Source organism: Stylophora pistillata, chromosome 5, assembly GCF_964205215.1.
Source record: "Stylophora pistillata chromosome 5, jaStyPist1.2, whole genome shotgun sequence".
Lineage (NCBI taxonomy): Eukaryota > Metazoa > Cnidaria > Anthozoa > Scleractinia > Pocilloporidae > Stylophora > Stylophora pistillata.
Genome location: NC_142523.1, coordinates 23,515,328 through 23,540,500, shown reverse-complemented (window position 1 = coordinate 23,540,500; position 25,173 = coordinate 23,515,328). Strand labels below are relative to the sequence as shown.

The window sequence follows — 25,173 nt, the reverse complement described above, 5'->3', positions numbered from 1 at the left end:
GAGGCATCATGGAGAAATGGTTGGTGCACTGGACTCTAAGCAGTCAAGATTTCAAGTCCCTAGTGGGGACCACTGCATTCTGTGCTGGGGCAAGATACCTTACTTTTAAAGTGCCTCACCTCCTGCAGATATACATATGGGTACTGGTTGGGGGGGGGGGGGAGGGGGAATGGGAGTGGGAGAGGAATAATCACTATTTCTGTCTTGTAGTCTTGTATTTCTTTGTGAAAAATTCGACCAAATGGTCAACATTGGGTATTATCAGCAGGGAATGATAAATATAAAAATATTATTGATCACAGGAAAAAAACATAAACGACTTTGGCTGCAATAGTTTATTTACTCTTACTGCGAGATATTACTAAATCAAAACAAACCTACAGTCCTGAATCAGCAACAGAATAGAAAGGTATTCTGGAAAAAGGCTCAATTCTTCCTACTCACAGTAATGAACAGTAAAAATTACATCTTCCACAGTTAAGTGCACTGAACTGAAGCTAAAGTTCCGACACTTTACTTACCCAGATTACAAGATTGACAAAAGTAGGCCATATCTCCAGCCTAATTAAACCCCCGTAATAGGTCCGCACAAACTACTTCCGCCATCGTGCAATTCGACCAAGTCTAAAAATTAGAACTTCGTAACTCGATGAAACTACGTACTAAATACATGAATCTTTATCTATCTTTATAAGATTTTGATAGTCTATTCGTACATTTCATCTTCGTCAGTTTGATGATTAACATACTGATGTATAACCCTATTTGCGCTGAGAAAAACCTTTTCATCAAAAATTAACTAGGATCGGCCGATACCGATTACAAATTATTCGATACCAGCGATACCGAGGTCGGATCGGAAAATATACCGTTCCTTGCGAAAAGTATGGGTGCCTCTCAGAGGCACGTGACCTACTCGCGCGTTTTCAGACGCAAGCAACCAACCGCTGACAAGGAGTATAAAAAACTCTGGGGGCGCATTCCATTCAACAAAAATCACCGCTTCAAATTGTCGGTATTTTCGCTGGTAGAATAGAACGCGTCCGACCGTATCCAAGAGGGTACACTCAAAACGTACTCCTAAATTTTCGAAAACTTATCCCGTTCCATTCAATTTCAGACCGGAGATCTCAAAAATTTTGATCAAGTAGAAAGCGCACCCCGGGCTTGAGATTGAGCAATGAGAACCGCAGTGTACCAGTCTAAGTAGTGGCGTGTAAGCACTGCAAGAGTTAACTCTTTGACGACCGTAAGATTAGACTTAGTACGTCCTTCATCCAATATTGAGGGAAACCACCGGTATCGTCCTCTGTATCGTATGGATTCTGAAAAAACCGTATCGGCCCATCCTTACATGTAGCAAACATTATTTGATCACGTGACTTAGTTTTGTCATGTGACTGAAGTGCAAGCGTGAACATTACGCCCGCTAGTCTGCATGAAAGCCTTTACCAACTACTTGACAAAAGCAAGAGATTTGGAGGAACTGTGAGCGGCTGCTTCAATGGAAACACCACTCATACACGTGCTATTCCGATCCTTCACGAGGTGGATTATAATTCTTGCTTGCAATCTTTCCAATCCGCACTTACAGAAACAGTCCGCCTTGTGTTTATTCATTGGGTTACTTGCTTGGATTGCGGAAAGACAAATCGTCCCAGCTACGAAGTGAATAGAGGAATTTTTTGGTAGTATCACGGCCTGTTATCCATCACAGAATAGTTAAAGCAATAATAAGTAAAGTCTATTTACGAGCCTAGTGGCACAGTAGGCCGGTGCTTAACTCCGGTTTCTGTAGCATGAAGCGACTAGAAGTATTTCTACTCCCCCTGGATGGGATGCTAGTCCATCGCAGGGTTACCCCCAGCATTAAATTGCCGGTACCCATTTATACACCTGGGTGGAGAGAGGCACTGTGAGAGTAAAGTGTCTTGCACACTTGAACACAACAGAATGTCCCGGGCGGGGCACGAACCCGGACCACTCGATCCGGAGTCGAGTGCACTAACCATGAGATCAACGCACCTCCATAAAGCAATAATGAAACGGGCAAACATTCATGAGCCTACAAACCCTTCCGTTTAGAAAACTAAGAAATTTTTGAGGCGGATACATCCTTTTCCTACAATTTTAACCTCATGGCAAATTTCTTTACTCTGAGTAACATGCTCGATTAATGCCTTTAAAAGCCTAACGCAAAAACTAACAATCAATTATTTCTAAGTCAATTCTTACTCAACATACTCCTCTTTTTCGTTAGAAAGGAACTAACTTATGTTTTGGATTTATAAACGAGAAAATGAATAATCATAGAAGTGAACAGTTTGATCTAAGAAACAATACTGAAACACTTGGTTAAACTGAACTTCCACCGACTCTATATTTCAAATTTTTCTGAGACACTCTGTTTACCACCTTAACCCGCTCGAAAAGACCATCAGGTCGTTGTTTGGTTAAAGGCGGTAAGTGTCTTTAACTCTTTACGGTGGCCAATTTACAATTTCAACTTGATTGATATAACCAAATTACATTGTCTGGTTGGTTTGCCAATGTTTACGTTTTGGCTTTCTACTTCTCTCTTTTCTGCTTCTTTTCATACTTCAACCGATTCACAATCTGTGCCAAGGTGAACTTCGATAACAGGAATTTGCCAGTACTGTCATTTTGTAAAGTAGCACTGACTTTTTGTTTTGAAATTGGCGAACCGTTTATCATATCTTGAAAGAGATGTAGCAGAATTTGAACATGCTCAGCGGCAAACAAGCCTCGGGACTTCGCAGTGGTTTCAGTAGAGGACAAAATGTCTGACGACGCACTACTCTGCTGATCGTCTTCTTTCACTTGAAACATTCTTTTGACGCAGTTGTCAATCGTCTCTTCTTCTTCTGGTGGATTTGCTGTTACTTTTCCCAAGTCGTCAGATGTGCTATTGAACCGCCATTCTGCCCGGACCCTGTCATATACGCGCTTGGGCACCAGACGGCATAGTACTGGATTGCTCTGTATTTTCTGTCTAACGCAAGAAATTGTGATACTTCGTGCTGCAATCTCCTCGGCAAACAGTGTCCGGACAGCGCTTCTTAGCTCTTCATTCCACACCTTCCGTCCCGGCATTGGGGTTTCGTCCTCAGTTGCTTTTGCATCGCCAGTCCCTTCCTCGTTTTCATCTTCAGTCCCATCTAGTGCTTCTAGCGAAGTATCATGTCGCATTATTCTGGATAATTTTCGTGAAGCTTTCACTGAACTTTTGCTCTTCTCGAACACTCGGTAGTACTTCTGTGCCGTTTGCTCTCGGTGAGCCATCAGGTCAGCTAGGTTGCCACTGATCTCTTTGTGTTGCTCGTGACAATGTGAGACCACACTCTTGCGATAAAGGGTGTGATGTACTGGGCCATTTACCCCTGCTTTCTTAAAAATTGACCCCAAGGCTTTAGTCATTTGGCTGGATTCCATTGGCTTTCCACACCAGGAGAGGAACATTGTCTGCTTCTTCAGAAGAGCGACACCGGGTAGCTGAGATCGTATTTCTTTCACAAAAACTTTGATGTAGTTATACAGATGGCTCGTCAACACCACTTGTGCGGGACCATGGGTGTCCACGGTCTTATGATGTAGGACGCGAACAACGTAACGGTCGCCTTCGAGTGTGGCTCTTTCAAATTCCATGACAGTCATACATGCTACGACACCTGCGCGGTTGGCGTTATCAATCATTATTTGTGCGATCAGATAATCCCTCACAAGAATGTACTTCTCTTGGGTTATGTGAATCGCGGAGGTCCCACACAGTTGACTCAGAAGAATAATTGCCTCTCTTGCCGCTTGGCTTCTCTCAAATGCACAGATTTTGTCGGGAGTGATGAGGGCGTTTCTGTCTTCCTCCATTTTCTCCCATCTGCGTCTGTTGTTCTCGCGGTTGTATGATGCTGACCACCTTTTCAGTTTCTCACGTAATCTGAGGACATGCTCTTTGTCGAATACGACACCGCTGGGCTGATCTGCGAGCAAAAACGAGCAATAGTGTTGCAGACTCAGTAGGTATGACTTGATTGTGGCTGCGTGGTACCTCTCTGCTGCATAACGTTGAAGGAAAGTATCCCTTATTCTTTTCGTGTCCAACAAAGACGATAGTAGAACTCCTTTACCAACTACTGAGAGCACCTTGTGTAACTGGGAAACGTGTTTCTTTGCTGTCCTCCTGTCTTTCTTGCCCCCATCAGGTGAAAGAAGCCAGTCTCGAAATGCGCTCATAGTCTTTGAAACGTCATCACCTTTAATGTCGATATTACCTGAGGCTTGGCTAGCAGAGTCACAGCTCGCTTCAGTTGTATCGGCTTCTTGATCGTCTGACCTAACTGAGGTGTTGCCTTCCGCCATCTCAACCTCCTCACCATCCCCACCTACCGACAGTGCATCTTCAAAGTCTGGGCCTTGGTATCTTTCACTTTCCTGCTTCATTCTAAGGAAAATATGAGGGTTGTCACGTGAGATTACTTTTGCCATTGAAAGAGCTTTGTTATACTTGGGAGACGCGCGCTGTAGTTTATGAGCTTTCTGCAGATGCTGAGGCAGTCGGTTAGTAGTGGTCATGCAACCTGTGAGAGGGCACCTTTTCATCTTACGATTAGGCTTCTTTTGGCTTCTTTTTTCAGTGTTCGCTTTCAATTTTCGATTTCCAGCCGAAGCCTTTTCTTTATTCGCAAATTTATACTTTCTGCGCAAACCAAATCTCGATGTCGCTGTTCTCGCATAATCTTTGCTACACTTATGAACCGTTCTAAGGTGTCTCGGTAGGTGAACAACCTTGCTGTAGCAGTGTGGAAACGGGCACACCTTTTTTTGACGCTTTCTAGTGATCTTTTCGTCTTTGCTTTCCTGACAATCTTTACTATTGTCATCAGCGGTACTTTCTGTATTCTTGCTATCTTCACTCTCGTCGCTAAATTCACCTTCCATTAATGACGCTTCTTCTTTTTCATCACCTTGGTCATGACTACCAATTCTCCTGTCACTCTGGCATTTTGTGGGGATTCCTTCTCGGTTATCACCCAAACTGCGGTTCCCATCACTCTCGGCGTCGCCGATCTCGTTTTCATTCTCGTTAAATGTCTCCAGTTGCGAGCACAGGGAGGCCTGATAAGTCGTCCACTGATTCCTGAGGGCAAATGCTCTTTCTCTGCACTGGAGAAAAATGAAGAAAGTGAATTTAAAAAGGTAAACTATACTACTACCTGTTAGCCGTCTCGTTTCCACCGGAAAACTGTACATTGCCATGAAACTGATAAAATTAATCACGACTATACCATTAGAGTGCGAATATCGTAAGCACTTCTAGTGAGTCCAATAAAAAAACACATTTATGGTATTTTGAAGACTGGACTGGACTAGTCTAGTCTAGTAGTCTTTATTTCCTCACAAGATAAAAAATACATATCTTATGTTACAATATTTGAGTAAAAAGTATATATATCTAAATTATAAACTCACATAGCTAAATTGTATTTAAAAATTAAGCGATTAATGAAAGAGTTCTTGAATCTATCTGTATTAACTTTCGGATACTGACTTGTTCGATTCCTTAAATTGTAAGTCGATACTTTCCTCTCGGGTAATAGTCCCCTTAGAGGGTGTCGGTCTATGCCTGATACCTTACGAAATACTTTTCTATCCTGCTTTTCCAGAAGGTGTTAATAGAAAATGATTTAGATGTATATTTACGTTTGTGACATCTATTGACATTGGCTTTACTGAACAACAAGAACAATAACACTTCATTTTTTTGACCTCATACTCTCTCCCCCCTCCCATGGTATCCTGGATAACTTACTGGCCGCAGACAAGATGACCAGTGGCTGCAACGTTCCCCCGCCTCCCACAGTGAGTCTACAAGACGAACGACAACAAAGAAACGAGTCTTATTTTACAAATGCTATTAATAACGTTCCACTAGTCATTGTTCACTCTATTGAGCAGATTCTTTCATCCAACGTAACTTCGCGGGTAGGTCCCATAAGGATTCCCGTAAGAGTTTTCACTTCTGCCATCCGCACTCTACCATTATCTAGCGTCTTTGGCACTTGTCCAAGGGGCCAGTGTGACCGGGGTGTCCTTTACTGACATAATCGTTCATGACTTTCTGTTATTTCTCCGCCAGTTGTGGGTTCTTTTTTAAGTTCCTTCTCACCTGAAAGAAGTCTTGAGACGGCAATCGCGCGCGGTTGTCCGGCAAGATCGGGTCTCGTCTCCACAGCACGGTCCTCTTTCTTTTCCCGTGATGCTCTGTAAAGTAGCTAACGCGCCTTCATCTTTAAAGGATAACCCGCTTGTTTTGTCGCATATGAATCAATCTCCTAAATTCGTTCAACCCTTTGCGTAAAAGGGGGTTTTTCGTTCAACGCAAGAAAGTTCGCATGGATCGCTTCGCATACTCCTTTTATTAGTTGCATTTCCAGAGAAGGTCCACCCAATGGGTGTCTCCACGGCGATGGGCTCATCTACTCGTCCCTGGTGGACCTCAAGGTAGATCAGTAGATGAACCATGTCATGTCAAGCTGAGCATGGTCGACAGCCGATAAACGACTGCATTGTTGGATGGCCACCCCTTTCGTCATTTTTCTAGATGGATTGTTTAGTTTGTCAACTAAATCTACCTTCTTATCCACTTACTTTCTTTGGAACTGAGTTTGGGTTTACCCGGGCTCACTGAAACTACTACCTTCTCTCCGAGTTTCAGAAGGGACCCCTGCATTCACAGCCTATGGGTGCAGTTGAACAAATGGTTTTGGGTCTGAAGAACTGTTGCCGTATAGTGGAACTTCCGATGGGAGCTCTGTCACCGTGGCAAGAGGGTGCAGTTTAATCATTGAGATTGCTCTAGTAGATTTTAGCTTCTTGTTCCACTCAGCGATATGAACTCCAGGGGGATTAAACGATGTTTCCACTCGTTTTCGCAACCATTTCTCGAGCTCTACTAGTGTAGACTCATCTGTACAACCATCTAGAAATTCATGCTATCTCGCTCCGAGATGCATCGGTAGTCGCATAGTTTGTAGCTCCCATTGGGTGCCTATATTTTTACGTAGAGATCTGGGAAATTTACCATATGCTCTTCGAATGAGAGCTGCCGTATTCGTACTAACATGTTTTTATTACCGTAAATTTTTGTTGTTGGACACTCTAGACTCGAAACAGTCGATAAGGTTTTGTTGATTTCATGTGAATTGTAATTTCCCTTGTTACAGTGCATCTTCTGTTCGCAGAAAACCTGCCTTACTGGTTCGATTACGGAAAAATTTGTGAAAATAAACGGTTGAGTTTTCGATTTCAAGCATAATCTTATGTTTCTGCGAAATACATAATATGGTTGCTCTTCAGAGATACTCTGGGGTTTGGAGTATGGCAGACTGGCCCATCTTTACACACCGCGCTGTACAAGCCTTCACTTGGTAATAGTTGACACGTAATGCTTGTCTATCATTTGCTGGAATAAAGGCACTTTCTAACATGTTGCTCAAGTAAGCCAACTACAACAACAACTTTATTTACACCCTGAAGTATATTAAATTTACATTACAAAAAAAGTAATAAAACAAATAAAATAAAGTGCATGGCTGCCCAAAATAACCACCAGGCTAATAGAATTGAGCAGCCCTCCACGCTGTTAGCAGTTCCAAACTGGTGTTTCAGAGTCCTTAGGGCAGTTGGGTAGCTGTGAATACCCTCAACTGCTTTCTTGCCTTCACTATCTAGGTTTTGAAATAAGTCGGCCATACGGTCTGAATCAGTGAGCGTTGTCTTGTTATGACTCTGGTCACGAAGTGTCTCAATAAATTTTGGACACTCCATAGGCCTGTGAACTTGAAAAACATGAAGAACTTGAAAAGCTCGAGGGGGGCAGTCGCTGATGTTCTTGTGCTCGGAGCAAGGCCATACTTGAGTCTGATTGTGACCTATTGAAGCTAAACTGGAAGAAGGTGTCCTGACCTTCTATGAGGCTATCAATAAATGCATCTTCTGGTTCTTCAACATGTGTTAAGTGTTGCCCAGGCGTCAAGCCAAAACCACTCATGTAAGGAGTTGATGCTTTGTGGTTATCAGGAGCCCATTGAGTGATGGAGGGTGATATGTAAAGCCCAAGCTAAACTTTCCCTACGACTACTGCTGAGATTTGATGCCAAAGGCACTCTTGCAGTCCCTGCAGGGAATTGATGTCATGATGAATTTCTCCACTAAAATAGCGGTTAGATACGCTACCATAATGAGATGACCCATTTTTTTGTGTTTTAGTCATACAACCAGGCAAACAGGACTTCCGGTACACCTGAGGGTGTGTAACTAAACTCTTATTTTCGAGGTGAAAAGGACTCCGTTGTGATACTTTCCAAATAGTGTTGAAGGTCAACGCATCGGTTTCACCTTCTTTTGCAGATGATCCCTTAACTGTGATCAAAATCAGGCCATTGCTGCTTGTAACAGGAAACTCTTTAACTCTTTACTGGCATAAGGAGACACACGGGGCTTGCACTGTAAGTATCTCGGAGAGCTATAATAAAATTATAAGGAATTGTATGGAGCTTTTTTAGCATTAGTCGAGGCGCGGTAGGTGTTGTCACACATGATCCTCGCAAGGATCATACGTGACAACACCCGCCGCTCCACGACTAACGCTACAAAAGTGCCATACTATTTCTTATAATAAAATTATAAGGAATTGTATGAAGCTTTCTGGGGAACTTACAGTGGAAGCCCTGTGTGTCGTCTCATGAAAGGCGTAGGCATTATACTCAATGGAGTATTTTCATTGAGGATGACAGTTTGCCTGACATAATCCAGAGATGACTATGAACAAACAGTTTTATATTCACGGGAAACATATCCCAATAGCGCTCCAGATTTTACATCGGTACATGGACCTGAATGATTGTCCCCTCTTTCGAAGTCAGTAGCTGCGCGAGTACTGGGAGACAAATGATGTTTTAAAGATGGCGAAGCTATGCTGACCTTACCAGTAATTTGGTCGTCGCTTGTCCTTCCTTCGATTGAGTCTTGCCCCAGTATTCCCTACTCGAGCTGAGCCATTTCTGCTTAGTTTTGGGCGACGATGAAAACCGTTCCGTTGTTTCTTTTCTTCCGTAGCAGGTCAAGTTCCCGTTTACGACATTCCAGTTTTAGCTCCAGGTCCCTTTGAGCCATCCCTTCTTCAAATTCCTTTTCACACGCTTCATTTTTCTCTCGATTCGTTCCGGTAACTGTTTTGCTGAACGTTTGCGATAGCCGCTCTTATTTAAGCGCTCTTCTCGTCCTTGACAAGGATGAAGAACTTCCAGTTGACGAGGCTTGACTGACTGAATCTTCCTGGACAATACTGCTATGGAGCGGCGAAAACACTCGTTCGTCCAAGGAATGCACCGTTTCGCGTTCCTCCATCCTTTAGCTGGCTAAAGGTTTCATATATGTCTGGCATTGATCATTCTGGTGTGTCCATTAAACATAACTTTTGTTTTGCTGAACAACAACAACACTTGATTTTTTTGACCTCGTGCTCTCTACCCTTCACAACGATCCTGGGAAACTTACTGAGCGCAGGAAAAATGGCCAGCGGTCGCAACAATTTTTGGTAACTTTGAAATAGCACATACTTTAAGGGTCTATTCGTAAAACCCACTTTTGAACTATATTAGAGGAAAAGAAGCATATTAGCCTCTCAACTGAGTTGAATCAATAAAAAATTAACCCGGCTTACTCATTTGTTGGATATGTCGAAGTCCGTTATACGGTCGTTACTTGCTGAAATAATTGCTTTCACATATTAAGAGAAACACAATATATAATTCACAGACTTCGCTGTCTGAGTAGAAGCGCACTCACATTGCCGGTGAAAACATAAAGTGTATGATCAAACATGTATTGCATATTATACGGAATGAAAGAGGTGACCACAAACGCAAAAGGTATGCAAATATCAATAAAAGCATTCCTGGTATAAACCAATATTCCACTACCATGTGACATTGTTCTCTGTCCAATTCAAACGTTTATGGTTCATTGAACTGCTCGACGTGCGTATAGTTCAATCTTGCTCCGTATACCCATACACCGTAAAGCGTTTTTGTGGCATTCTGTTTCCGTTTTATCGAAAACCCATAACTCTCTGCATCCACTTTATCAACGTAAGCTCTAATTTCTTCCACAGTCGTTGTTTTCGATGTTTGGATGTGGATACAATGCCAAAAGATTTTTTTAACTTAGTTTGTGCGCTTCTTAAAACAAATATGCCCTAGCATGGATGGGATTTGGCATCTTCCCTTACTGTCCATGCGGAAATTTATTTCAAGCCACATGTAATTTATCATTTAGGCGCTGTTCAGCCAGCTTACCCTATCTGCAGCCTTGTTGTCTCTTCGACGAAGCGCTGCTAATTCTGCACTCCTCAAGTCCGCGAGTCTTGCTTTTAAACCGTGATAATCCATGCATCAAGTCTGCAAGTTGATGAAATAAGATTTTTGTTGGGATCAAGTCTTCCATTTCACTCACCAACAGGTGCAAAAATTTGATGAAAAAGTTTACAGTGAGACCTTCTTATGACGGATACCTGATCGCTAATTGATATAGAAACGTTACTGAAGGGTCGCTGCGTTGTAATCGATGCACTTAAACAGTTGGTAAAAAATAAAATTTCACAAAAACTGCGCAAATGACACCTACTTAATCAGGAAAAAACATGTATGTACCCATCCAAAATAACTGCTGGAAACAATTTCTGATACTTTTCAGCGTCAATCCCACTATAACCTGTCTAGTTTAATTAAATTTGCTTTTTTTTCTAACGGAGTGTTAATTCTAATAAATTCAGAGGAAGGACGTATATTAGTAAAACACACGAAGCACTTCAAGGAAGATTAATTGCCATGTCACCTTCCATACAGCAGATATTTCTTCTATAAATGCTTGTTGTAAAGAGGAATACTCGGATGATTTCTTTTGAATTAATAATAATAACAATCTTTTATTAGGAAACTCCATCACAATAGTGGTTTACATAGAGGTCCTAAATACTAGATGTGTATTATATAAAAATACAGTTAAAATATAGAAATTTAAGCTAAAATCGAAATATAAAAATGATTACAACACATACACCGCAAAAATTAATTAAAAAAAATACCTAATTATAACAAGCAGAAAAAAGACACTTTTTAAAAATTGGCAAACTTACTGAGTTTCTTACAGTTCTCTCTAACTCATTAAAGTCTCTGAAACAGTGATACGGCGAACGATGTTTTCCCCAATTGTATTTGATTTTGGGTAGCTTTATAGTATCGTTATTGCGCGTATTGTAGGAGTGCATATCACTCTTTCTTACAATGTCCAAAGAATGATTAATTTCGCCATTAATACACTTGTATGCATATATACATCGATGAATTCTCAACTCGAAGAAACATTTGATGAGGATAAACACCGCTTACTGATTAAACTTGCATTTTGCCCACCCATTCAATAGATTCTGCCAAGAATTCGTTGAATTTGGCTTGTAAACAAAAACGACAAAGAGATCTTCACAAAAAAACAAATCAATAATAAGAGAAAACGGAAAATGAGCCAATTCCTCTTAAAATTAAATCCTTAAAAGAGTCACGGCCATCACCCGATATCTCGTTTTATAATGTGAATTGTATTGTGTGAAGTATAGGCCTGCGACTAATGTTGACTCTACCTGTTACAAAACGATCTTAAAACTCATCAAAATGGAAATTTATCGATTAATTTTAAAAAGGTGTTAATTACGGGTTCAATGTGAGCTCAGTAATCATGCCGAGGTGCACCAGCTGCTCAGAGAAATTTGGAATTTTGCCGGGATTCTTTTTTTCTTAAGGAAGTTAATTCGACTTTAACATTTGAGTCTATCCCCCAAAAGGATTAGTTAAGTATGTATTGCATTTGTTTCCAAACTCTTGTGTGACAGTTGAAACTACAACTCTTACAGCTATAAAATGACGCGAAACTTATAGAGCCTTAGAATTTTGATCATTTCGCAACGTGATATGGAGACGGCAAAGAAACTGCAAAACTGAAAAATTCTAGCATTACAATATTGCAAGGGGAAAAAACACTTTTCACATCTGAGAAAAGGGCTAAAATACAACAAAAAACGCAACAATCGTTGTTTAAGTTTTTTCGTCAGCAATGAATAAAAGCGTAATTTAACAAAAATGTAGTTCTCAGTTCGTGATTAATAAGCTTTCCTCGTGTTCTCGCACCATCTAACGAGGCTTTATCACCTTATAGAACAAGGAAAAATGTGTCTTATTCAATAAGGAGCTGACGAGAAAAGAGCCTACAATCTTCAATATCGCGTCATGGGAAAAGCGCAACTTTTTTCAGCTCTTTAATACAAGAAATTTATCGAAGTTCACCAGGAAAAAAAACTGTCTGTCGCAAAGGTGAACGAAAAATCTAAAGAGATTTTTCTGTACGAACTAAATATACAACTGATAGAGTCCTAAATTCAATACTACTTCACGCCTTTTTTCAGTTCTTCTCCCACTCCAACTAAACTTTTTGGAGAATCGTAATGACCGTGAAATTTTTAACTTTATGATCCAGGCATGATATGAAACGGTTCGATCTTAGTTCAGTCAGTTTTTCTGAAATAAATTCCTTAACACGAACGGCGAAAGTATTCCCGCTTTCGATTCCACAACCAGGTGTGTACGAATGTAAAAATAACTTAGATTTAGTTCTTACCTTTCGCTCCAAGAGCTGCAATATAAATTAATGCAATCCAAATCTATGCGGTTTATTATTAATTACTTAAGCATTAGTTGATATTCATCTTTTTATTTGCGCCGGTGTAACTGTTTCGAGTTCATCTTTTCCAAAAGTGACGTGAGCAAAAAAGTTTACATATCGTTCCGGGTATAACCCCTTTTATTAAAAACTGGATCTTTGGATAATGCAATTCTAGACTTTTTATTGGCTTAGCCATTATGGTATATGAGCCAATATACCATAATCTACAAATATGGTAAGTGTACGCGTCAGCTTAAAATTAAAAGGGAGCTAAAAAATTTAATAAAATTCCATAATTTCATTTAATGTTTTTAATAAAAACAACTATTCCTCTCGCGCTTGTTGGATATGAGATGATAGATAGCCAACTCCGCGCTACGCGCTTCGTTGGCTATCGATCATCTCATATCCAACGCGCGCTCGTGGAATAATTGTTAATCATTCCTTTAAGCCAAAAACACTTTCGTAAACATTTTTAACTATGCGCCTAATACAGATTAATTCACGTAACGTACCACGCAGTTCCTCATTATTTCAATGATCAATACTGAACGTCTTATAAAAAATTTTTGGTAAACTGATTCTGGGTATCAACTACTTTTGAAACTTTGAAACGTGGACACTATGCTTCGTCCTAAACTTTTATTATTACATTTACTGTAAAATGAGCTTCTATTGAGTATTTAGCGGACACCGTGAATTGCAGCTCTGATGTGACACAAAAGTTTGGCTATGCAAACACTTTGTGGCATTTTATCATCGACTTTTCTTTCCCAATAGAATTATTGTCTATTTATAAAAGCTCGTTCGAATGTATAAGGGTGTTCTTTTCTTCCTTTTTTTTTTTCTTTTTTTTTTTTTTTACCAATGCGGCAAGTTTGGAATAATACGCGATGCAAACCTTCCATGTGTCCTCGTACACATGTATTTCCTGATAGTGAAAGACAATGAAATTTATAGAATATATCTTTTATATGCCGTGTAGGTAAACGGATGGACTGAAACCTTATCTTATATAGAACTAGAAAAACGGTTTTGCTACTGGAAGTGCTTTATATGTTAACACCAGTTTAATGTAAATCTTTTGTAACGATCGTAGAGGGTGTTTCCATAGCCATTGTCATTCAAAGGTTTGTGTTCGAGTGTTCCCTGAAGAGAAATCAGTCCAACAGTTGCTTTTTGAATTTGTTGCAGTTGCGCTAAACAACCGATAAAATGTATAAACCCTTCCCGTATTGCAGGAATGTCTAAAAAGTTGTGAAAAAGGTTAAGTAGTGTACTGGATGGAGCTTACTGAAAGCTTTCGATTACAAACCCGACAAAACTGTATCAAGCATCAAGGGGTAAAACGCTACAACTTTCAATTAAAGTTGCAAAAAAGCTATGATATTGATTATTACTGGCACCAAAGATTATTTACTTCTGATTTGTTTAGGTATTTATCTCTGGGCATTGGAATTCTAGGTGAGTATAAAGAATTATGGCACTTTTGTAACCCGGCGTTGCGTCTAATTTGGGGTCTAAAAAAACGCGTGTAATAAAAAAAAATTCCAACCTCAAAAAGCAAAACCTGGCGAAAACAATTTTGGATAATAGGACTATGATGTGGTCAGTTTTTTAAGTCGTAACTTAGATTAAAACGAGACAGGAAACCTTGCAATTAAAAAAAATTGCACTGTAAGGCCTTAAAACAAAACAGGTAACTTGAACATCGAAGACGTTTCGAATGCTCCACTTGGTCTTTCGGATTGGGTAGCAAAATGGCATTTTTAAAAAAGTTAAAGGGTAAGCGAGTGAACCCACCAGCATTTATTAGTCGCGGATCTATCCCTTCATTGCCATAGAAATGGGCTTTTACCCCTTAAAAATGGCTGTTATAAATAGTGATTTCTGAAGTATCAGAAAATATTACGTATGATGCACGATCCTTCGCACTAGATAGCGCTATTTATGCAATAGCGAAATTTAGACCTGAAAAAAAAAAATCAGGCTTGTACGGGATTCGATCCACTGACCTCTGCGATACTAGTGCAGCGCTCTACCAATTGAGCTAAGAAGCCAACTGGGAGCAGGCCGTTAAGTTGATTCGTAATAAACCCGGGATGATAAATCAGATACAATGAATATATGAAGTTCACGTATTTGAACTGCGGTATTAAATACGTATGATGCACGATCCTTCGCAGTAGATAGCGCTATTTATGCAATAGCGTATTTCAGACCTGAAAAAAAAAAAATCAGGCCTGTACGGGATTCGAACCACTGACCTCTGCGAAATTATATTCTTGGACACAAAAGTGTGCGAAAGCGAAAGTTTTAACACGGAACCGACCCTTCACGTCCAAAAGCGTTACAAAGAGACGGACCTTCGAACACTTGAAAATTTATTCGTGTCGTTCCGGCATCAGGCGCAAAGCAAGCCATCTATGAATAAATTTGTCACGCTCCACGTTCAATAAAAACTTACAGTGTTTTAACATACACAATAGGACTTGACGATATCAAGATGAAATTTAGGAGAAATGTTTCTCTGAATTTTTTTCACTGGGAATGAAGGGTCACTCAAAAACTTACATGGGATTAGGCTTGAGATCGATTGTAAACTTTTCCCAGTCCGACAGTCACCCAGGAGCCGAAAGGAGCTTTCTATTTGACTTTCCTCCGAAATGCTGTGTTGCAAGGCTTTTCCAAACTCGCTGTTCGTTTTCTTGTCTTTCGCTCGTTTTCTTGTCTTTCGCTCGTTTTCTTGTCTTTCGCTCGTTTTCTTGTCTTTCGCTCGTTTTCTTGTCTTTCGCTCGTTTTCTTGTCTTTCGCTCGTTTTCTTGTCTTTCGCTCGTTTTCTTGTCTTTCGCTCATGCCATGCTTTGAAATTGATCTAGTCTGTCATAGAATGCGGCGGCTTTTCATCGTACGGACGACCTTTTTTCAGAGTGGCTTCATTATCGCGAACGCGGAATGAAACGACAAAACTGCATAGTCAATAGACACTTAAAGAAACCAGATGTGGGAATAAAAAGCCAGTACTCGATTAAGATTGCAGAGATTTAGTCGAATAATATTACACACATGGTAGACTTCCCTTTTCTGTAATACAGAAAATACTGAGAAAAGCCGATTTTCGCTGTTGTCAGTTTTACTGATCATTTCTGGCAAAGCGAGGAAATGTACATTTGTCTGAACTCGCGGACAAACTAACACTCTCATTGAGAAGTTAATAAGTAATTAATAAGTAAGTATTGCGACAAAACAAGAGAAGACGTATACTCTATTTTTAATAATTGTCTACTTTGGAATATTCACAAGCCTTTGTAAATTATCTTTCACAGATTTTCCTGGTCTTTGAAAGCTGAATTACTCGTGTTTATCTTATTGCGTTAAACTCGATTTCATGTTTTTTTCCACAAGAATTTCTGTAGAATTGTAGCTATTCGACATACCTGAATTAAATATCGAAACTTCATCATTAAGTGCAGTTTTCTCTCAGGTCATAGTGAAACGTTAACGACAAACGCAATAAAAAGATGCCGGAAGTGCCAACTCACTGCTTCTGCAAACCTAAGGTAAGAAAAACAAATGGAAAGTTTTTCAAAGTATCTCAACTTGTTAACCAACTCTGAGTTGATAAAGCTGATTTGACGTAAACTCACTTGGCGGAAGAAAATTGTTTGATAGGAAACACGTAATAAAGATTTAAAGCTTCAGTCTTGCTTGGAAAATGTCCACGAGCATGCCTGAACATGTCCAGATCCGTTGAAGAATTTAATAGTTTGTGACAGTAATAGACTTGTTTAGCTTCAAACGTCATAGATTAGTCACGCGATCTGAAATGGGTAAATAACGAGTCGCGGCTGTGGTAACGTAGCAGCCAAGCTTAAAAAATTGGTTCACTTTCGTTGCGTCTGTAACTGCCACAAAATTTCTACAAATTCAGATTTGTGTTTTCATAAATAACGTGAGGACTCTAAGCTTCAGAAGTTAAGTATACATGCTATATTTCTTCAACTTCTAGTCATACGAATATCTATATCTTATTAGACGTTTTGTTGTGTAGTACCGCTGGGTATTTTTACGAGTTGTGCCGTATTTTGAGGAGCCCGTAGGGCGAGTCAAAATACAAATAACGAGTGAAAATACTCAGCGATACTACACAACAAAACGTCTAATAAGTTATTTATTATCCAACACGCCAAACTGTTATTTCAGTGCGGGCGAATTTCGCGGATGTTTATTTACGGGGAGTGCGTGACAGAAGTATGCAAAGCGGAACGGAATGGCGCGTTGTCGCGTAGATGTTTCTATTTTCTGCAATAAATGAAGAAATTTCCTTGTTGTCTTGCTGTTTTTCTTCGTTCGATTCATCTTAAAACCTTGGATCTATATTTGCCAGCCATTCAGACTCTTCGTCGTCGGAAATACGATTCAAATTGTCCGCCATTTTTTTTTTCATAACTACAATCCAATTCTTCGCTTGCGCGATGCGAGAAACCTATTTAACCAATACTCTACAGTACAAATACCACGTGAGATTTGTAGTCGTCTATGGCGTAGTTGGATAATAAGTGTATTTATAATCCAAATGTGCTTCGTATAATACAAATAACGCCCGACACGAGTACAAATGTAGAGTAGACATCTATATTTGTACATGATAGCCCCTTCAGTGTAATAAACATTGGTATCAACGGGGGTCCTGTTACCCACCCAACCCACCCAGGGGAGGACATCCATCACACAGCAATCTCCTGCGTGGGAAATTAACGTCTCCTGCCCCTAACCCTGCAGGAGACGGGACCTCCATTTATTCGTCCCTATCCGAAAAGACTAGAATATCTAATCATTTCTTGATGTTATAGAAAGGTAGCATATTCTTCTCAATTATTTTAAGACCCTGAGTGTTGGTCCGGCCGGCGCTCGAACCCTCGATTTCCCGCACAACAGTCCAGCGGTCTATCCATTGGGCTAACCGGGATATCACGCGATCTGATTTTGAAATTAGGCAGGAGAAAGTGAAACCTCAAGTAAATATGCAGATGTTCATCTTTACAGACAGTGACACTTTCCTTTTTGAATTTGATTATGTAAATTGTTTACAACAGTTGACAGATTCACAGCGAGTGTATCCTTCCCTTTGTTATGCAACTTAAGTTGGAATGAAACCATGGATGTTGACACTTACCCCAGCGTAAATTGAACTTTCTACATGAAAGTTATACGTACGGAGGAAACGTTTGGATTCTACAGGCTGTGTCGCTTTCTCAGATTTCTTAGATTTAGTTTCCGACTGGTTGTCATTTAGATATTTAAGGACCGTGACCGGCAGTCGATTTCAGGCAATTTCTCAGTACTTCAATCATTTCAGTGCTGATTAATCCGTGAATAAAAAAAAATTCGGCACGAGAACTAGGAATTTCGTCCATAAGATGTCGTCTGCGGCATATACTTGAGTAGCCATTTCGATTTATTGTTGAACCATTTGAAACCTCGTGACCACAGCTAAATAAGTCTAATAGATTGAAGTCGTATAACCCGTTCGTTATGTGCTAATTAGTAGGGACCTTAAGCAGTCAGGACGGCAACGCCAAGGAAGACTTCGATTAAAAAATGAATTACTACTCTTAGTTAGAATTTCAAAAATGGCTGCATGAGACTACTGTCTCATACGGCGCCACAGCTCGACTTCAGCATGAAGAATAGAAGTAGCGTTGAGTTCCAAATGGCAATTAATTTATTTGCCGTGGCGGCTTCAGTTCGCAGACGACGCAAATTTTGGCGATTTCACGTTGTTGTTTTGCATAGGACAGCCAAGAAATGTACAAAGTTTGTAAACGCACATGCTGAGCTATTGTTTTGTTAATTAGATCTCTTGTTTTTCCTTCTCCTCGTTGCCGTCGCCGTCGTGCTTGCTGAAGGTCCCTAAATGAGTTTGTCGACGTCGGCTAATTGCCAATGAGAAGAAAAATTTGATGTGCACTTGGCGTTTGATAGTTTTGCCGACAGAGCTTTGTCCCAGGGATTTTGAGGACCAACCCCCACTTTTTATTTAAAGACGCGCCGAATCCAATATTAAAAATAACGGTCAGCCAAAGATTACGTAAAGATCTATAAGATGTATGGAATGCCCTACGAATTGTACGTTACATTTCATTGAACTCTCAAATGTTATTCTATATTTAAAAAAATCCGTATTTGTTTTTTAGTTTGACTTGCTTCCTCTGGCAACCAGGACGAAAATAAATGGGTCACCATACATCTGTAACCTTCAAAGCTATATTAACGCTTCACATCGAAAGCGCGAATCACAATTAAAAACAGTTCTCATCATTTATTCAAATACGTCCTCACCACTATATTTTCCTAATAAAACCGACACTGCAAACGATAAAGTCCCAAAACTCAGCAAAATATATTCTTTGTGTAATTTTTTCGTGACCTGTTTAGGGAAGCTGGACACCCACGAGTGATTCACGTCGAAATGTACTGGACTTTTGAAAACAAGCGGTCACCGCATTTAGCAAAGAAAGAGCCAGAAACATCCTGTGGCGCCTAAAGGTCATGAAGGTGCATAGTCTGCGTACGTAGTGCTTGTGAATAAACTTGCCTTTTTTACGATTATTGTGACTTTACAGTCACCGCCGCCGGACGAAAATCCTTACCCTTTAATTTGCAGCATCGGTTTATAAGGAATTTTCACGCGAAAATTCAGCGCTGGACATATATTTGATTCGAAGTAGCGTTCACAACGGCCGTTAAGAATTATTCTTCTCATTAGCATTACGTACAAATTCACTCTATTGTCTAAAATCCTTCTACTGTCACCGCTGAATTAATTTTAGCAAATCAAGAGTTGATCTTTTCACAAATTCACGTTCTTTTCGTGAGAATGTATCACAATGCACTTGAACCACAAAAGGGATGTAGGGATCGATAGGAAGACCGCTGGACTTCAGATGAAAAGGTTCAGGGTTTAGACCCAGCCAGAGTTACTGTGTAGTGATCTCTGTCCACACACTCTGTTATTCTTAAGGAGAGCTTCACAGCTAGACCTTACAAGCTATACGACTCCACGATCTTTTAAACTTACACAAGATATGGAAGTAAGTGGGAATGACGACCTTTGCGTCTGGTCTGAATGATCTTACTTGGCTAGGTAAAAATTTGATTAAGAGTTCAGCCAAGTTGAAATAACCAAACTCTCTTGGATTAGGCCGGCCTGATGCATTAAGAGGGAAATTGCACTTCTTAAACACTTTCTTTTAAAAGTTTTTTATACGAGAAAATTGAAAAGTTCTTTTGTATTTTTATTATTTTTTTTTATCATCGCTCTAGATATTTACATTACCGTTAAAAAGGAGTTGAGTGTTATGAATTAAGACATTTGATTACAATACATTTTACTGTCCCGAAGACATAAGTAGTTAGCGATGTCTCACTTTCGTTTTTGGAAAAACAGATTTGAAAGTAAACATAGACAATTTTAACAGCCACCAATTTAGCGATCTGTAATCAGAAGTAAGCCTGTCTCGATCGTGCTCGTAAAATGCTACAAAGGTGTTCACTGGAATGTTAAAAAATTACTGAGAAATAGCTAAACAAATCCGTCAAGTTGCTCCCTAAATTTCAAAAGGTGCGTCCTAAATTTCATGATATTTTCATATAAACATTAATTAAAAGCTTTATTTTCGTTATTCACCTGTTTAACCTTAGTTGCTCGCAGTAAAGGCGACTTCTCACCGTCCATCGAAATTGTCATTTTTCACTTTATTTTTTTCATTTTTCATTTAGACTAAAATGCCAAATCGGAGATTTTGAATCTGAATTAAAATTGAGTCAGAAGCAAAACATATATGTTTTATAATTTTCATTTTTCAATTTCAATTTCCTCTTTCGCATTTTCCATTTTTATTTAGTCAAAAATGTAAAATCTGTAATCCTGAATCTGAAAAAGAATTAAATCAGAAGCAAAATGTTTTCTTTGAAAAAAGACTAAGATGATATTTATGTTAAATTTATTCTTCTTATTTCCTTTTGTGACTGTTTAAATGCTGGTCGCTTCAGTAAACTCTTGCATTTTATTCATTCACTTGAGAAGAACTGTGGAAAATTATTTAAATCATCAGCACATACTCTCTCAATCATTTCGTTTCCAAGTTCTTCACTTATTTCTAGGTCACCATTATCGTTTGAAATCAAGGTTTTTATTTATGATGTATCATAGAAAAAGGCATTCCTAAAGATAATCTGCGAGTTCTTTTTGGTTCCCACTTGGTCCGCACTTTGCCATACAAGCCCATGTAGTTTTGGTCGCAAAAGCCAGCTGATTCAAAATAAACAAGTTTGGTCTTAGTGCCATATAAAAAGACTGCTTATTAATCTCGCAGCCCTCATTTAAATCTTACTTGAGATTAATCTTTTGATCGATTGTAAACGTTTCCCGCCTCACGGTCACCCAAGTGACGAGAGCTGCTTTCTGTTGGACCTTCCTCCGAAATGCTGTGTAGCAAATCGCTGCTGATTTTTGTTTTTGTTTGTTTGTTTGTTTGTTTGTTTTTTTTTTTATCAAATGCTAACTGAGCTGTCTTACGTCCATTCCATACTTTTGATCTTGATCAAAAGTATGTGGGAATTGAATTGAATTGTATGAGGGAATTGATCTTGTTTATGTAATATGGCAGCTGTCCATTCCATAACTTCAATCACGTAGCTCCATTTTCTGCTTTTAACAGCACACACAACCCATAATTCCTCTATTCGCTCAAACGAAGGGCTAACGCTCGAAACATCAGCTTTTATAATCCTAACGGTGGGAAATTTACCATTTCAACTTTGTTAATATATTCAAATTATTTCGTTACCCCCACCGACGCAGCGCCAAACAGTTTCTTTAGAAACATTCAGCCTTTATTCTTTTTGATAGCTTTATTATCGCGAACACGGAATGAAAAGGACAAAAATACGTAGCAAATAGATGGAAGACGCTTGAAGAAACAAGATTGCAAAGATCTAGTCGTATAATACTACACACACGGTACGTTTTCCTCAACTCACGGACAAACAGACAGTTCAAGTTAATAATTAATTAGTGATTTTCGGTCTCAATATCTAAGAGAAACTCAATCTTAAAGTGTTACTTTTCTATTAGAATAAACTAAAAGAAAATATCCTAAAAAGAATCAAATAATTTTTTACAACATAGTATCTGAAGTTTCAATATAAAGGTAAGTGCTGGTGTTGGCTAGAAGTGGAAGCGGAACTGAAAGTAGTGCGAATGAATTTTCTCTTGCGCCAACGAGGCAGAACCGAAACGCGTAGAAGAGACTAAAGACTTTTTCTTCTAACATTTTAGGCAAACTCTAAATGATTTTCAGTGTCAATTAGCTCACGACACGCTTCAAATAAATGTAGGTTAATTCCTTTAAAAGATTTCAAACTTTTACATCACGATTTGCTGAGAGAAATCAGTCTAGTTTCCATTTAACACAAGGAAGAGCAAATAAAGGTAATAACGACTACGAACGATTAAAAAAGAGAGAAATACTTAGCGCAAATTATACGATATTGTTTGACTGATTAATTTGCGTCTACTTTGCAGAATCATGATCATGACCCAAATATTACCATAAGGAGGGGGGGACCTTGAGATTTTCGGTTTCGTGATTTTGGCCTTTCTTTGGAGCAGTTTTTCGATTTCTAAGAGACCCCAATGCTCCTCTCGGTAAGACCCTCTAACATGCCTTGTCTGTGTAACAAAACCCTTACAGTGAAATCGAAGCAATCGTTTTCTAACTAAAACTGACCTTGGAATGCGTGAGGTTACCATAATGCACAGCTCTTCCCCAAGGATCTCGTTTCAACACCAATGATTAAAGCGCAGCTCAAAGTCGACTAAAGTAATTCCTCAATCCACTTGTCGGAAAAGTCAATGCATCTCAAAACTATTAATTGTTTTGGAAAACTCAAAATAGGTGAAATCCAAACAATGGTTTTTCAACTAAGACTTGCTTTCGCAAAATCCGATCGCGCTCGGCAACTTTTGAGCAACTTTTGGCGATTGATGCGAATTTTTGCAGTTCCAGTAACCTCGAGCACATATTTGTGAGCAATTTTTGACCAAGGTTCAGAGCTTATATCAAGTCGACGACCTCATAAAGTCTTTATTTATGCGAATTTCTTGAATGTTATCAACCTTGGAGGAAAAACAAATGAATAAAGGGGGTAAGTTTCTAAAGAAACTGTGGTGCTGCGTGGCAGTGGGGTAACAAGGTAATTTGGTTTTATAAACGAAGTTGAAATTGTAGATTGGCCACCGCAAAGAGGAAAAAGCTGACGTTTTGAGCGTTAGCCCTTCGTCAGAGCGAATGACGAAGGGTTAACGCTCGAAACGTCAGCTTTTTAACTCTTCACGGTGGCCAATTTCCAATTTCAGCTTAGTTGATAGAACCAAATTACCTTGGAGAAAGACATAGCCTGTAGTTTGACAACGTTTCGCAAGCGTTTGAAATGATGTAAAACACCTGTCAATTCACCACCCACGAATGGAAGTACGAGGACATTGCGAGAAATTATTTAAAGCTAAGTTTCAAGTAATTTGTAGACCGATGTTAGAAATTATTGCGAAAAATAAAAAATATAGCTTTTAATGAATTTTTACATAAAACAATCTAGCAATTACAGCTGCAACTTTTGAAATTTAGTTAACAATTTTTTGGACTTTTTGGCAATTTCTAAGCAACTTTCGGCATTAGGTGATCCATTCTAGTGAGCAAGCTTCCAGCATTGTACCGGCATAATCAAAATAGGCCTACCCCTCTTTCCCCCTGAAAAAAAGACTTCATCATTAAAGGTGACATGCATGTATTTAGCAGTGTACAGCATGATTTGTAACATTTTGTTTAATTTGAAACTGATAACAACTCATTCTACAGATGTAGCAGCCTCTTAGCCGTTAATTGAAAAGTAATTCCTGTCTGTTTGTTATGATATTTCTATACTGTTTTTCAAACATAGAGAGATTCAATCAAGACTAAAACGAAAGAAAAGTCTATTTCCAATCTTCTGCTTACAGATCATTCCTTAGCTTGTCATATCTGAGCTCTTAATTTCTTTCTCGCTATCGATTAAAGCAAGAATGACATCATTCGTCGAATCATCGTCACCACAGAATTGATGGAATCTTTATTGCTCTCATCATCACTATTGTTTTCACTTCTGCTTTAAAAATTTTCGTAACATATTAAAGACCCGCATAAAGACTGGTCTCGTACCCAGTCCTTCCACCGGTTTGGCTATAAAATTACAGTTACACGATAGGATCTGGGTACAAGACTATTTAAAGACAACATCGGCATGGGAAGAAGAAGAAAAAGAAGAAGAAGAAGAAGATGAAGAAGAAGAAGAAGAAGAAGAAGAAGAAGAAGAAGAAGAAGAAGAAGAAGAAAAGCCGTCAATGAAAGAAACAGGAGGAAATTTGAAATCAAGGCCCGACAAGTAAGCAGTATTTGTGTCGAAAACCCACTGGGTAATGATCTTCCGAAACGTCCTCTGTCCCTGAAGGATGCATCAATGTTGAGAATCAGTGTTTCCGCATTGCTGTTTGGTTGAAGTGCGGATTACAATGCTCTTCTCTCGCTAGAAAACTATTACGGCAAATATAATAATGATCAATGGTAGCAAAACTTCAGTTCATCGTTTTAATGCGACAACGCTGTTTCGTATGGTCAGAGAATGACCACACTCGTTGATATTGCCTGATGAGTGTGGTCATTCTCTGACCACACGAAACAGCGTTGTCGCATTAAAACGATGAACTGAAGTTTTGCTACCATTGATCATTATTATTATTACTGCTCCTCTCAGAGTTGAGCGCTCTATAGATTTATTCTACTCAAGTTAAAGAATTATTATATAAATATATATATCTTATTAGACTTTTTGTTGTGTAGTATCGCTGAGTATTTTTACGAGTTGTGCCGTATTTTGACGAGCCTGTAGCGCGAGTCAAAATACAAATAACGAGTAAAAATACTCAGCGATACTACACAACAAAACGTCTAATAAGTTATTTATTATCCAACACGCCAAACTGTTATTTCAGTGTGGGCGAATTTCGCGGATGTTTATTTACGGGGAGTGCGTAACAGAAGTATGCGAAGCGGAACGGAATTGGCGCGTTGTTGTGCTGCTGTTTCTATTTTCTTCATTAAATGAAGAAATTTTCTGGTCGTCAAGCTGTTTTTCTTCGTTCGATTCATCTAATGAACTTGGATCTATATTTTCCAGCCATTCTAACTCTTCGTCGTCGGAAATATGATTCAAATTGTCCGCCATTTGTTTTTTTTTTCGTAACTACAATCCAATTCTTCACTTGCACAATGCGAGAAAACC

The 25,173-nt window shown here is 39.2% G+C and overlaps 1 protein-coding gene and 1 long non-coding RNA gene across 3 annotated transcripts; one reads left to right on the top strand and one right to left on the bottom strand.

The window, feature by feature from the left end:
* Positions 1–320: 320 nt before the first annotated feature.
* Positions 321–22,683, bottom strand: LOC148730907 (uncharacterized). Of its 2 annotated transcripts, XM_088759607.1 has the most exons (4): positions 16,440–16,567; positions 16,230–16,347; positions 10,377–10,478; positions 321–5,181 (listed from the first exon to the last, which is right to left on the bottom strand). In XM_088759607.1, exons 3-4 carry the CDS (start codon positions 10,467–10,469, stop codon positions 2,569–2,571), a joined length of 2,706 nt encoding a protein of 901 aa, XP_088615733.1. In that variant the 5' UTR covers positions 10,470–10,478; positions 16,230–16,347; positions 16,440–16,567; the 3' UTR covers positions 321–2,568. The 2 variants fall into 2 exon arrangements, with proteins under 2 accessions (XP_088615733.1, XP_088615734.1); XM_088759608.1 differs by lacking the exons at positions 16,230–16,347; positions 16,440–16,567 and adding an exon at positions 22,587–22,683.
* Positions 18,785–19,402, top strand: LOC148730908 (uncharacterized). Its single transcript, XR_016001029.1, has 2 exons — positions 18,785–18,921; positions 19,231–19,402. It is a non-coding gene; the product is annotated as an uncharacterized LOC148730908 (long non-coding RNA).
* Positions 22,684–25,173: the final 2,490 nt, after the last annotated feature.